We start from the raw sequence: 13,289 nt of genomic DNA on the forward strand, positions 1-13,289 counted from the left end.
TCTGAATTTTTAAAATATTGGCTGCATGCGTTTAATATATGTACTGTAGGGTTTCCTAAAGACAATAATTTGTAACTCTCCATCCTAAAATTCTCGTTTTCACTAACTTTATTGTAATGATTAAGTCCCATTTTGTTCAATGAACGAACCTGGGAAATGTTCCACAAATAATTCCAATTTGGATCCCAGTATCTCAGCATTTTCTGTTAGGTTACTGGTCTGAAGGCTTTCAGAATACTCAGCAGGGAAAGTAAATGGTGTTACCTCCCTCTCACCATTTAGTATTGATTCCTCTTCCCTAATTAGAAAAAAATTGACATCTTGCAGAAATGATTGATTCAGTGTGTGGTACCAAAAGATCAAGAAGTTAAATTAGAAAATTGAAGGATTATTCCTACAGGAAAAGGGATATCCCATTATAATTTTAGAAAAATCAATTCTTTTCCTTCACACATCCTGAAAATTAATGGTGCTTTTTAGATTCCTCCAGCTATATTTTTTCTTAACAATGTTCTACGTGTACTTTTGACATTTTGGCTTATTGATGCAAAAATTAAACTTATTATGTAGATGTACCTTTTTGATTATTTTGTCCCATATTTGAGGTCCTGTTCTATTCATGATCTTTGTAGGATTAATCATATATTGTTTTTCAAAATGTATATTGTGGTACCTCATTAATTTGGGGAAAGCAGCATTTGGCTTGCTATATCTAATCTATATGGCTCTTATCCTCAAAAATAAAACAGTGAAAATTAGGAAACATCTTTCTTTTAGGGTTGAGTTTCTGCATCTATAAAACGTTTGGATTAAGTGATCCTTAGCACTTATAAAATGTTAGAGCTTAATGTTATTCATAGGTTGAATGTTGTTTCATACATCGTCACTGTGCTGAGCAGTCCCTCTATACCATTCTGACACCATTTTACAATTGAGAGGAGGTGGGTAGCTGTTTTGGTTACTTAAAAATGAGTAATAAGAAAAATGATTTTAGAAGGAATTAAATTTGAGGCCATATGTTAAATCCTATCAATGAAATTTACCTAGGGGGGCTTCCCTGGTGGTCCAGTGGTTAAGGCTTCGCCTTCTAGTGCAGGGGGTGCGGGTTCGATCCCTGGTCAGGGAGCTAAGATCCCACATGCATCATGGCCAAAAAAACCAAAAACATAAAACAGAAGCAGTATTGTAACAAATTCAATAAAGACTTTAAAAATGGTCCCCATCAAAAACAAAATATCTTTAAAAAAAAGAAATTTACCTATAATTAGTGATGCTGTAAATATTTGGATCAGTAGTTGGAATTCGAAGAATTTTTATAGCAGTATATAATTTTTTGAATTTAAATACACAGTTTCATCAGTATATTAGTATTTCACTAAATCTAAGATGCCATCATTGGTTAGAAGCACCACTGTTTTATGTGCTGCTAAGAAAGAAAGAAGACTGCCAGCTAACAGACACACCATAGAGTCTAAGGTATACGCTGATTTCAGAGACATTAAAACGGGAATCTTAGCCATTTTGAACTTTCAAGCCCTTTTCTACCCTAATAGTAACATTTGACCACTCTTCTATTGACTGTTTACCTTAAAATACCTGGAAAACCAGAATGAGTTGATGTTTCATAAAAATAACAGAGGACCTCTTTCACTGTCAGTAGTAATGGATTAAAGATTAGATTTTATAGTTTTCAGAAAATCCATGCTAATTTTGTGTGTGTTTCTATGTATCTCCTTATATAGCACCTCAGACAAGTAGGAGTGGCTGGAAAGTTTGTTGAGTTTTTTGGAAGTGGAGTTTCACAGTTATCTATAGTAGATCGAACTACAATAGCAAACATGTGTCCAGAATATGGTGCTATCCTCAGCTTTTTCCCTGTTGACAATGTGACATTAAAACATTTAGAACATACAGGTAAGAACGTATAAGATCACTAGGATAAATGTGTTACATTTCCAATGTGTCTATCTGAAATATTGTATAATAAATTACTACCTTGTACATGTTATTTAATGTTCATGAAATTGTCTTATTTTAAAACAGCAGCTTTGAAATAAACTGCATCAGATGTGTTTAAAGAGTGTTGTGTCCTCAAACCCTAATCCACTGTAACCCATTTACAGCAGTTTAGAGGAGTTATTCAAACTGCTGATCTTTGCCTCACGTTTTCCCAATGATTAATAATGGATACCTCCACCCTGTTAGTGATCAGAGGTTGCAATTTAATGGAAGTCAGGCTTGCGCACATTTACAGCTGTTCTCTTCTACATACAGGAAGAGAGGAGCCACGAGACAGAGTTTGGGAACCAGTGCTCTATCTAAAGAAGAAGCACATAATTTTGTGAAAAGCAGCATAGGGTTACAGGTTCCAAATTCTTATTGTAGCCTGATTAACTAGGAACTTTGACCACTCTTCTGTTGACTAATATAGAAAATACTTGCAAAACCAGAATGTGTTGGTTTTATAAGGCCCCTATTCTTTAAAAAGCAGGGTCTCTTTATTTGATCCACTTCTTTTTTTAAGAGATCATTACTGAACTACTAATCTCATCGTAAGTATATTGGGGAGATATATCCTAGTATTCTTCAGTTTGGGGGCAGATTATGATAAGTCAAATGGCAAAATGGATGACTGGTCCTTTGGAACCTTGGAAGGAATGGTCCTCATAGAATACAGAGTTTTCTCTAAACTAGATTTTGGGTGGCAGAATGTTCAAGAGAGAAATGCCTTATTCCTTACATATTGATATTAATTAATGTCATAATGATCTGTCACTGTAACAAATTGTCCTAAAACTTAGTGGCTTAAAACAGCAATAATCATTTATTGCTGCATAGTTTCAGTGGGTCAGTAATTCATACAGGTACAGATTGTCTCTGCTTCATGATGTCTGGAGCCTCAACTGCAAGACTTAAAAGCTAGGGCCAGGAATCCTGAAGGTTTGTTCACTTGAATGTCTGGCAGTGAATGCTGGCCGTCAGCTGGGAACTCAGCTGGGACTGTCAGCCAGAACACCTGTTTATGGTTTCTGACTATATAATCTGGGCTTTCTCACATGGTGGCTTTTCAAGGGTTGGTAACCTGAGAGAGCAGGGGTGTAGGGGGTTGGGGAGAAGGTACATGCCAGTTAGCCAGCTAGCCGGCTAGAAATTACATTGCTTAGGTTTAAGGGGAATGAACGTAGATTCTACCTCTTGATGGTTGAATGTCAATGTCACATTGTAAGAGAACATGTAACTTGGGATAGATATTGTTGTGGCAGTCATTGGCAAATATAATCTGCCACAGTTACTTCCTTCTCATCAAGCTTACAGATAACTACCAGAATGTTTAATTGGAAACTTTATTGTTAACATCTAAGTTCTTTTAATTTCTGGAAGATCTTGTTAAATCTCTATCCTGCTCTGTAAAACTATTCTTAACTTTCATTTACTTTATTCTTAACTTTCATTTACTTTATTCTTTCATTTTGACTATTATATTAATGTTGCTTATTGTTTAGGGAAAGTAATGAATTTCATCTTTCATGGTGGCTAGTGATTTATTATGTTGAATTTTGTTATTGGCTTTTCTCTTGGAAACAATATTTTTGTGAGTTTTATATAACTGGCTCAGTATTTCTGGTCTTGTCTGTGATTGAGTAACTTTTAAAAGGGGGGGTTCTGGTATGTATTTTATAAAGTGTTTTCATGAAGGGTAAAATTTTTACTATTGAGAATAATACCAATTTGTAAAGAAATCTTTTCTGAGTGCTTAGTAATAAGTAATATTTGTTTCTTGCTCATCACTGAAATTCGGCATCGTTACCCCCAAAGATTTAAAAATTTCTGAAAGGATTTTTATTGTTGTTAATCATCTTTTTAGGTTTTGACAAAGCCAAACTCAAGTCAATGGAAACATACCTTAAAGCTGTGAAATTGTTTCGAAATGACCAGGATAATTCAAGAGAACCTGAGTATTCCCAGGTATATACACAATAACCCACCTAATAGTAGTTAAGACTGTAAATTCTGGAGCCTGACCGCCTGGGTTTGAATCCCACCTCTAAGACTTACCAGCTATACAACCTGGGCACTTTTTTAACCTTTTTGCCTCAGTTTCCTCATCTCTGAAATATGAAGATAGTATCTACCTCATAGGATTCTTAAGAGGTTAAGTACAAATTCATTATGACAGTTTCAAGCACATAGTAAGTCCTCAATAAATGATAGCTGTTATTATTTAACAAGGTAATGTTATTTGTGACCCAACTCTGATTTTATTCATTAATTTTACATAGATTTATATTACAGTAAATTTTGTGACATTTTATCAAGTCTCAATTTTTAGTACTTAAAATATAAAATTGACTCGATTTATCAGTCTAATTTTTTTCTATTTTAGGATAAGAATACTATAATCTACTCCCCAAATATCAATTTTGATGATGTCTGCACCTGGTTAATGTCTATACTTTGTAAAAAATCCACCGTTATGAAGGGGATATACAGTTATGTGATCTTAAATGTTAAAGATATTTTTGCAGTCTAAGTAAATATTTCTTATCTTTTGGAAATTTATATTGAAGTAGGTAGAATTCACTTTCAGGAAAGTTGTAATAGAATTCACTTTCAGGAAAGTTGTAATAAAATTCACTTTCTAGAAGTGTGTCAGGGATCTAAATCAACTTGGTGTTATCATTGGTATGGTTAACTGTTAAGCTCTTTTTTCTTGGGAAATCCATTTTCTCACCCAGCTTTATTTTTCCTCATAGCTTGTATCCCTGCCTGATACCTATCAATTTGTATAATTATTTGCCTGTCTTTCCCTCACTAGAATGAATACAAGTAGGCTCCATGAGGACAGGAACTTCACCTGCTTTGTTTGGCACTCTGTCCCCAGCTCCTAGAAGAGTGCGTGGCACATAGTGGATGTTCAGTAACATGTTAGGTGAATAAGTGAATACATATAGTATATTGAGTGCCATATAGAACCCATAGGAATTGAATTTGTGTGACGTTCTGGGCAAATCTTCTAACTTCTCTGATTATTTTCTGGTCCCTTTCAGCACCATTTATCAAATCTAGTGCTCTGTCCACATTTTTTTTAAAAAGGGAAAGAATAAGAACAATTAAATGGAAACATTTTGGTGGTATAATGAAATGGAATAAATGTGCCTATTAAAAACCTGACCAGATAGATAAGAAATAAAACTAAAATTCACCAGGATGTTGATTTCAAGAGAAACTAATACATACACAGACTAGGATCACCTGGATCCATGAAATAAAAGTGTAGGAAAAGCAGGTGTTTCAGTTGTGCTCAACCAGAGTAAACAGGGCTGTTAAATAATGATGAAAGCCATAGTGAAAAAAATTTGTTAGAATTGATTATACACAAATAAAATGTACATAGGGAAATGGTAGAAATACCGGAAGAAATTAATAGAAACCTAGCTGGGAGGTGGAATTTTTATAAAATATGATTTTTTTTAAACCAAGGAATAAAAGCATGGTCTGCAGGGGCCTGGCTAGCTAAACTAGAACCAGGAGTAGAAAAACCCTTTTCTGCTGTGTCCCCCAAGCACCCTCTATTGACCAGACTTAACATCGTACAAGCTGAGAAAGGAGAAATGTTTACTGAGCCCACCTCTGTTATCACAGAGCAGGCAAAGAAGGATGAATTTGGAGCTCAGAAGCAATAAACTTAGCTGGCACAGGCATCTACTTTATCATCAGGCATGTGTGAAGACAGTGTTATCTTTGTGGGAAAAAACCATTTGGGGGAAAAAAATTTTATATAGACTGTATGGTTGGTGTTGTGCTAGTTTGCATACTGGTCTGCTAGTCTTTTAGCAAATTTTTATATATTATGTTTCATAAATTAAATGGAGTTGTTTTAAAATATTTCTTGGGAGTGTATATCACCATTAAAACAAATTGCATTAAAACAAATGTGAGCATATTCATTCTGCATCAGAAAGTAGTACTCATGTTGGAATCTGTACTTACGAATTCTAATTACTTTTCTCCCTCTTTTCTCTCATTTCCTAGGTGATCCAGATTAATCTGAATTCAATAGTTCCATCTGTCAGTGGTCCAAAAAGACCTCAAGATAGAGTTGCTTTGACAGATATGAAAAGTGATTTCCAAGCTTGCTTAAATGAAAAGGTAGATTACCTTATTTGTCAATACACTTTGTGCTAAGTAAGTAGTGAAGAACTAGCAGGATGACCCATGAACTCAATCAACTTCTGTATTTTTATATGTTATTGGCACACACCAGCAGCCCCCTCCTTTGCCTCTGTCCAAAGTGCAAGTCAGACATTTCATGAGCTTGTTCCCAGATCCACTGTGAGGACCAGAGGTTGATTGGGTATATATAAATAAAAATTTAAAGTTAAAAATAGAGTTTCTCGGTCATGATAGCCTCATTTCAAGTTGAATAGGTACATGTGGCTGTGGCTCTTGTATTGGACAGCATAACTATTGAATATTTACATCATCACAGAAAATTCTGTTGGGCAGCACTGCTCTAGACTTTTGTGATTTCCCAGACTAGAACAAAACCACTACACTGTTGTGATTACTCTCTTAAAGTCTGGTAAATTAACTAAATACCAAGTGACCTCTTTGACTTTCAGGGTTTGTACTTCCCGTCTTGAGAATCATGGCTTCAATCTTGTCACTTTTTCTATTCTGAGAACTAGTAGCTGGCTTTTCAGAGCCTTTCTTTTTATAATTTCTTTTTTCTTTTTTTTTGAGGAAAATGTCAAACTTCTACAGGAATAAAGTAGTGTAATGAATTCCTGTGTCCCTCACTTGAACAATTACTAACTCATAACCCATCTTGCTTCATCTGTTCTACATACATATAGACACACAGGATCATTTTGAAGCAAATGTTCAAGGACATTTTTAACAGAAAATGTTTGTACCATCTCTTGAGAATTACTGTTAAGTAGGAATGAATAAAGAACAGCAAAGCCAAATAAGATCTGGATCATGAGTAGTTGGCTGGACTCAGTAGATAAAAGCTTAGGAACACCACCAGACTCCTGTCATGATTATTCAAATTCATGCTTCAGCTGAATTATAACTACTGAATGACATGGAACTTCAGCATCACTCACAAATAGTCAGAACTTATCAAAAGTCAAGGGTCTGCCATATTTTCTACCAGTCTTTTTTTCTATACATATCCAGAATATTTAGTTTATATTTATGTGCAAATTTGTATAGGTTGGATTTAAAGGCTTCCAAATTGCAGCTGAAAAGCAAAATGATATCGTCTCTATTCATTATGAAGGAAGTGAATATAAGCTGTCTCATGGATCTGTGGTCATTGCCGCCGTTATCAGTTGTACCAATAATTGCAATCCATCTGTCATGCTCGCTGCAGGTAGGTTGTGGTTTATAGCCATACATTTTCTGTTCTATTCACATTCTGTTTCTTAGATGATGCATGAGTATTGATGCCTGTGTTTGATATTGAGAACCTGAGTTTTTAATTAGGTTTTAAGGAGCCTAAGTTTGACTTATGTTATTAATTTTGTTTTTATTACAAAGAAGGTGAATTTTTAAAATTATATCATGTATCTATGAGCTTTAGGTTGTATCTGTTTTTTCTGTCAATTTAGAAGTATAGTTAATTAGCAGATCTTTTGATCTACTAGACATTTACCATAGCAGTGTATTAGATTCAGTTGAGACACAAAGGAAGTAAAAGATTATTGACAAGGAATATAAATGAAATCAATTGTATGTACATGGAGCAATTCATTAATCTTATAAAATCAAGTATAATAAATGTTAAATTGCTATTAGTTCATTACGATTATAGCATTTAAAATGGTTCATTTAATGATATGTGTTATATGTGTACATGATGTTATTATATACCCTTTTCCATTTGTGTGCATGATGCCATGATATCAGATTGTATATTAATAATTTATAATGTAAAAGCTAGTATATCTACCACAATTTTTTATTTGTTTTAAATGAAACAAATCAGTAGAATAAAGTGAACAAAATAATGACAGTAAATGTGTGAATTTTAGACTTTTACCCTAACCTGTATTGGAGATGACCTGTAAAATAAACCATAAACCCTTTCTTACTTCCTACTTTAATATGAGGGAAAGAGGGAGAGAAACATTGCCATAATAAATTATTGTTTATTTACTGTTGCAGGTCTTTTGGCTAAAAAAGCTGTTGAAGCTGGTCTGCATGTTAAACCTTATATAAGAACAAGTTTATCTCCAGGCAGTGGGATGGTTACACATTACCTCAGTTCAAGTGGAGTATTACCTTATCTTAGTAAGCTCGGGTAAGTGATGGTTACCACTCTTTATATTGACATTGGTATTCAGCAGTGATTGAAACTACTTGTTAGGACCTTTCATATACAAAAAGAAGATAGAAAAAAACGCTTTAGTTCTACTTGTTGCCTTGCCATTACCACAAAATCTTTGAGGCCGTTTCACTCAGCAGACATTTACTAGGCATATTCAATGAGCAGCAAGGCATTGTGTTGGCTACAAAGAAGTAGGAGATGTGATCTCTAATTTAAAGATGGAAACACAGGACAAACAAGTAAAACCAAGTAACAGTGACAGACAGGTAAGGGATGGTACCAAGTACTGCATAATTTGCATGAGTCATGTAGATCATCAGTTTTCAGAACAGAGTAAGATATAGGTTGCATTATTAACTGAATAAATTGTCTTAATTGAGGTTTTGTGAGATTATTATATCCATTAAGCATAGGTTAAGTTGTCCCTGAACTTTGGAGAAAATAACTTACATTGTTTATGTACTCAAAAAAATAATTGATGCTAGCTGTGTTTTCACTGTGTATTTTGGAACATAGTGTCTTACGTAAATCAATTCTTTTGCAAAACTGCCAAGTTTTAGGTTTTTTTCTTTGTTTGGAAGAGCAGCTGAAAGTAATTTTGAGGATTATACCTGTAATTTTTAAGTTATATCATCTTGGAGTTTTTGTCAGGAGCTTTTCTTGGGTTTAGTTGGTTGAGAATTAAAAGATTACTCCTATCAGAGTACCCAATTACAGTGCCTCTTTGGGGGCCTTTGGTCGGATTGTTGCAGCCAGGTCCTCTTGATATTTGACAGTTTAAACCCCTTTGGAGGACAGTATAATATCGATTTTTTGAACGGTCATGTTATATTCCTAGCGAGTAGTATCTGAAGAATTTTCTTGCGTAGTTTGATAAGTTTTGTGTCAGATTTAGTTAACCAAATTTAACTAGGGAGTGTCCTAAGTATCAGGGCTCTTCAGAGGTTTGCATTCAGTACAGATAGCCTGGCTGAGGGTCAGACTTGATTGCTCAAAAGCTGTGAAATGAACATGTTGATGAAGGTTCCTGTGTTGTGAATATTCTCTTCAGCAATCTTACTACAGTGATGGAAATGAAAGATAAGACTTGTCCTTTCTTTACAAATGTTGTGATTTTCTGTCCAATCACATTTATTTTTTGAAATGCAGATTTGAAATAGTTGGCTATGGATGTTCAACATGTGTGGGAAATACAGCACCCTTATCAGAAGCAGTTTTAAATGCAGTAAAACAGGTAAACTGTGTGGATCAGTAAGACATCCAAATGGTTTTTCCTAACTGTATTTCACTATTATCAAAAATGTATATTAATGTATTTATATTTCTGTAGTCCTTGCATCTCTTGGGAAGAGTAACCTATCAATCATAAAATGATTCTTTGAAGTCATTTTTAGAACCTTGAACTAATTCCTTAATAGTGCAGGAATTATTTTAGTTTATTTACAGTATTGATAGTTCTGTACCTAATAATTGGAAATAATGCTTTTGGTTATCATGCCCTCAGAAGTGTAATATTTGAGATTTCTTACATGTGATTATCCAAATTTGTACCATCTCTTGAATTGAATATATTCATTTGTGTTTTTTGTTTTTTCAGGGTGATTTGGTTACTTGTGGAGTTTTATCTGGAAATAAAAATTTTGAAGGTCGTCTTTGTGATTGTGTTCGTGCCAATTACCTTGCCTCTCCACCCTTAGTGGTAGCTTATGCCATAGCAGGCACAGTGAATATAGATTTCCAGACGGAGCCTTTAGGTATCTTTTCCTTTATATGTATACATATATACCTGCACACACTTTTTTCCCCAAAAGTTGTACTTTTGAAATGTTTCCTAGACCGTTCATTTATTGAATTATTTCAGAAAATCTTATCACGATGCATTATTAATTTTTGATTCATATGAAGAATATATAATGTGCAAGTAATTAGTTCTTTCAGCTGCTTACACCTGAAGCACTCTTGTTGAATAATATACTTGGTTTCTGTGATGTGTCTTTGAAAAGATGTGAACATTTTGAGGGAGTTACTTTTTATATTAAATTTCATATGAAAAATTTTTAACCAGGTACTGACCCTACTGGCAGGAATATTTACCTACATGATATTTGGCCTAGTCGAGAAGAAGTTCATCAGATAGAGGAAGAACATGTTGTATTATCCATGTTTAAAGCATTAAAAGAGAAGACAGAGGTAAGACTCTCATTTGTTTCTTAAAAGGTTTAATAAAGTGGCAGTGTTTCTTTATTTCATGTATCTTTCTGAATAGAATCAAAATTAAAATTTGATTCTAAATTTGTTGGGAAACCCAACAAATATTTATTGAGACCGTAGTATGTGCCAGGCACTCTTCTAGCTGTTTGGAATATATCAGTGAAGAAAACACAAAGTTCTCAAGGGGAGAGGCAGATAGTAAACTGTAGACAGAATAATTAGGTAAATTACACAATATGTTAAAAAGTAATGAGTGCTGTAGAAAATTACAGAACAGGGTAAAGAGAACCAATTGTGTAAAATTTGGGGAGTAGATTGCCGTTTTATATAGGATAGTTGAAAACATGGTATTTGAGCAAAGTTTTGAAGGAGGTGAACAAGTTAGTCATATATGTGAACAAAGAACAGGGCTCGGCTTCCCTGGTGGCACAGTGGTTGAGAGTCCGCCTGCCGATGCAGGGGTCACAGGTTCGTGCCCTGGTCTGGGAAGATCCCACATGCCGCGGAGCGTGCGCGTCCAGAGCCTGTGCTCCGCAACGGGAGAAGCCACAACAGTGAGAGGCCCGCATACCGCAAAAAAAAAAAAAAAAAAAAAAGAACAGGGCTTACCAGGTAGAGGGACCAGTATAAAGGCCTTAAGGAGGGAACCGTAATGAAGGCAGTGTGACTAGAACATAGGAAGTAAGAAGGATCGTGGTAGAAAATGATGTCCAGATTACATAGGGAATTTTAGGCCATTATTAAAATTTAATCTTTTACTCTGAAGTGAGATGGGGAGCCATTGGAAGGTGTGGAACAGGAGTGTCATAATCAAAAAGATTACACTGTCTTTGAATTGAAACTATATTGGGGCAAGAGGGTTGGGTAATAAGGATAGAGTCAGGAGGACCTATTGTATGTAGTAGTCCAAAGTAAAAAATGGTAATAGCATGGAACATTTGGGGTAGCAGTGGAGGTGGTGAGTGATGGTGAGATTTTGAACATAGTTTGAAGGCAGGACTAATAATACAGTGATGTAGGACAAATATGTTGGGGAAAAAAAGGTTTTCTCCATGATAATATTCTTAAATATTAAAAGTATACCCCAAAACACGCTTAATGTTTTAAGTTAAGCAACATGTTTAGATCTTTCTAAATTCTTTAGCTTTTCTGGGTTTCTGTAAAGTCGTTCACATTCAGTTTGTATTGAAACTTAACTCTTAGGGCATTCCTGAAAATCTGGTGTGCTGGAATTCGATGAGCAAATTTTATCAGTTCAGTCCAAAAATGTCATAATTTTATAGAATGCAGTATTTTAGCTTTCTATCCAAATGGAAGAGGCCTATTTTCTTTTTTTAATTCTAACCTAAGTACTATGTTAATTTCCTCATTTTCATAAACCTCTTTTTCTGACTCCATTTTATCTCTCTTTTGGTTTATCAACCAAAATCATATTCACAGATGGGAAATAAACGGTGGAATTCTTTAGAAGTACCAGATTCAGTTTTGTTTCCATGGGATTTAAAGTCTACTTATATCAGATGTCCTTCATTTTTTGATAAGCTTGTAAGTACTTTTTTACTATTTGATACTTTAAAAATTGTTTGAAGTTTTAAAAACCTCATGAAGAGTTAAATGCCTTCAACATTTTTTACCTTTTAGACCAAAGAGCCAGTTGCACTCCAGCCTATTGAAAATGCCCATGTCTTATTATATCTGGGAGACTCTGTCACGACAGATCATATATCACCTGCTGGAAGCATTGCTAGGAGTAGTCCTGCTGCTAAGTATTTGACAAACAGAGGGTATGTGTACATGGTTATAGGCTGTTTTTGTTTTATCTTTCTCATTAATTAAGAGGCTTTTACTGGTCATGTTCCTTTATCCAGTAAATTACATGCTATCATGGGTGTCTGATTGTCTATGTATTTGACCTAAGCAATAACTGGGATATCTGTTGTACCTGCTTTTGCTTGTAACTTTAGAAATTGAAATTACTATTTTAAATTGAGCCCTTGTCCATTAAGTAAACAACTAATTGGAAACAGGAGTTCTCTTTTTCAGTGCTACTTTGTTGAAAAGTCAGATTGGTTTGACCTACCAAATAAAGCCTGATGGTTCTAACCATCTTCCAGTGTTGGACTGCACAATTTAAATGTGTGTATTTTGGGCTATAAAATGTACTTGCCTGAGGCTAGGCTTGATCTGTATCAAATCAAAAGACAATGAATTTCTGCTTCTCGAGTGTAAAATTTCACAAGAATAATAAATGTGAATGTGAAGGAGATCATTTACGTAGGATATATAAATCCAAAACTAGAAAGATTTTGTTTCATTTCTGTGTGATTAATAACGTAGAGTTGCTCGGTTATCAAAGAACTGTTTTAACACCAGAGACAAAATTTTGCTAAAGGTAGAATTTGTGGTATTGCTGCCTGATTAGCTTTTTGATGCTTGAGCTATGCAAATGATAAGACTTTTCATTGAAATATCTTACAAAAATCAGTGCTACCTAGCTTTGTTTGACATGTAATACTGCATAGCTCTTACTATAATCTCATTAGTGCTATTGTGAAATCTGTGTTTGAATTTATTTTCTAGTTAATTGTAGTTTGGTGGGAATTAAAACACTTTTTGGTAGAAATTGCTAATAGCAACTCTATTTGGTGTAATTTGATGAAGATAAATGAGTTTGTTTTACACACGGCTTTTGTTCATAGTGGTGAGAAATAAAATAAGTTTTATTTCTCCCAAATATTTT

The 13,289-nt window shown here is 34.4% G+C and overlaps 1 protein-coding gene across 2 annotated transcripts in view; it reads left to right on the plus strand.

The window, feature by feature from the left end:
• The window catches only part of IREB2 (iron responsive element binding protein 2), a 50,388-nt gene that overhangs the window by 27,093 nt on the left and 10,006 nt on the right, over positions 1–13,289 (plus strand). For both annotated transcript variants that reach the window (XM_060005542.1, XM_060005543.1), the window contains 10 exons: positions 1,743–1,914; positions 3,866–3,966; positions 6,034–6,150; positions 7,222–7,381; positions 8,176–8,311; positions 9,488–9,572; positions 9,936–10,092; positions 10,404–10,528; positions 11,990–12,094; positions 12,191–12,333. In XM_060005542.1, coding sequence (XP_059861525.1) covers positions 1,743–1,914; positions 3,866–3,966; positions 6,034–6,150; positions 7,222–7,381; positions 8,176–8,311; positions 9,488–9,572; positions 9,936–10,092; positions 10,404–10,528; positions 11,990–12,094; positions 12,191–12,333 — 1,301 coding nt within the window. The remainder of the gene's footprint in view (positions 1–1,742; positions 1,915–3,865; positions 3,967–6,033; positions 6,151–7,221; positions 7,382–8,175; positions 8,312–9,487; positions 9,573–9,935; positions 10,093–10,403; positions 10,529–11,989; positions 12,095–12,190; positions 12,334–13,289) is intronic.

This window comes from Delphinus delphis, chromosome 2, assembly GCF_949987515.2.
Source record: "Delphinus delphis chromosome 2, mDelDel1.2, whole genome shotgun sequence".
NCBI lineage: Eukaryota > Metazoa > Chordata > Mammalia > Artiodactyla > Delphinidae > Delphinus > Delphinus delphis.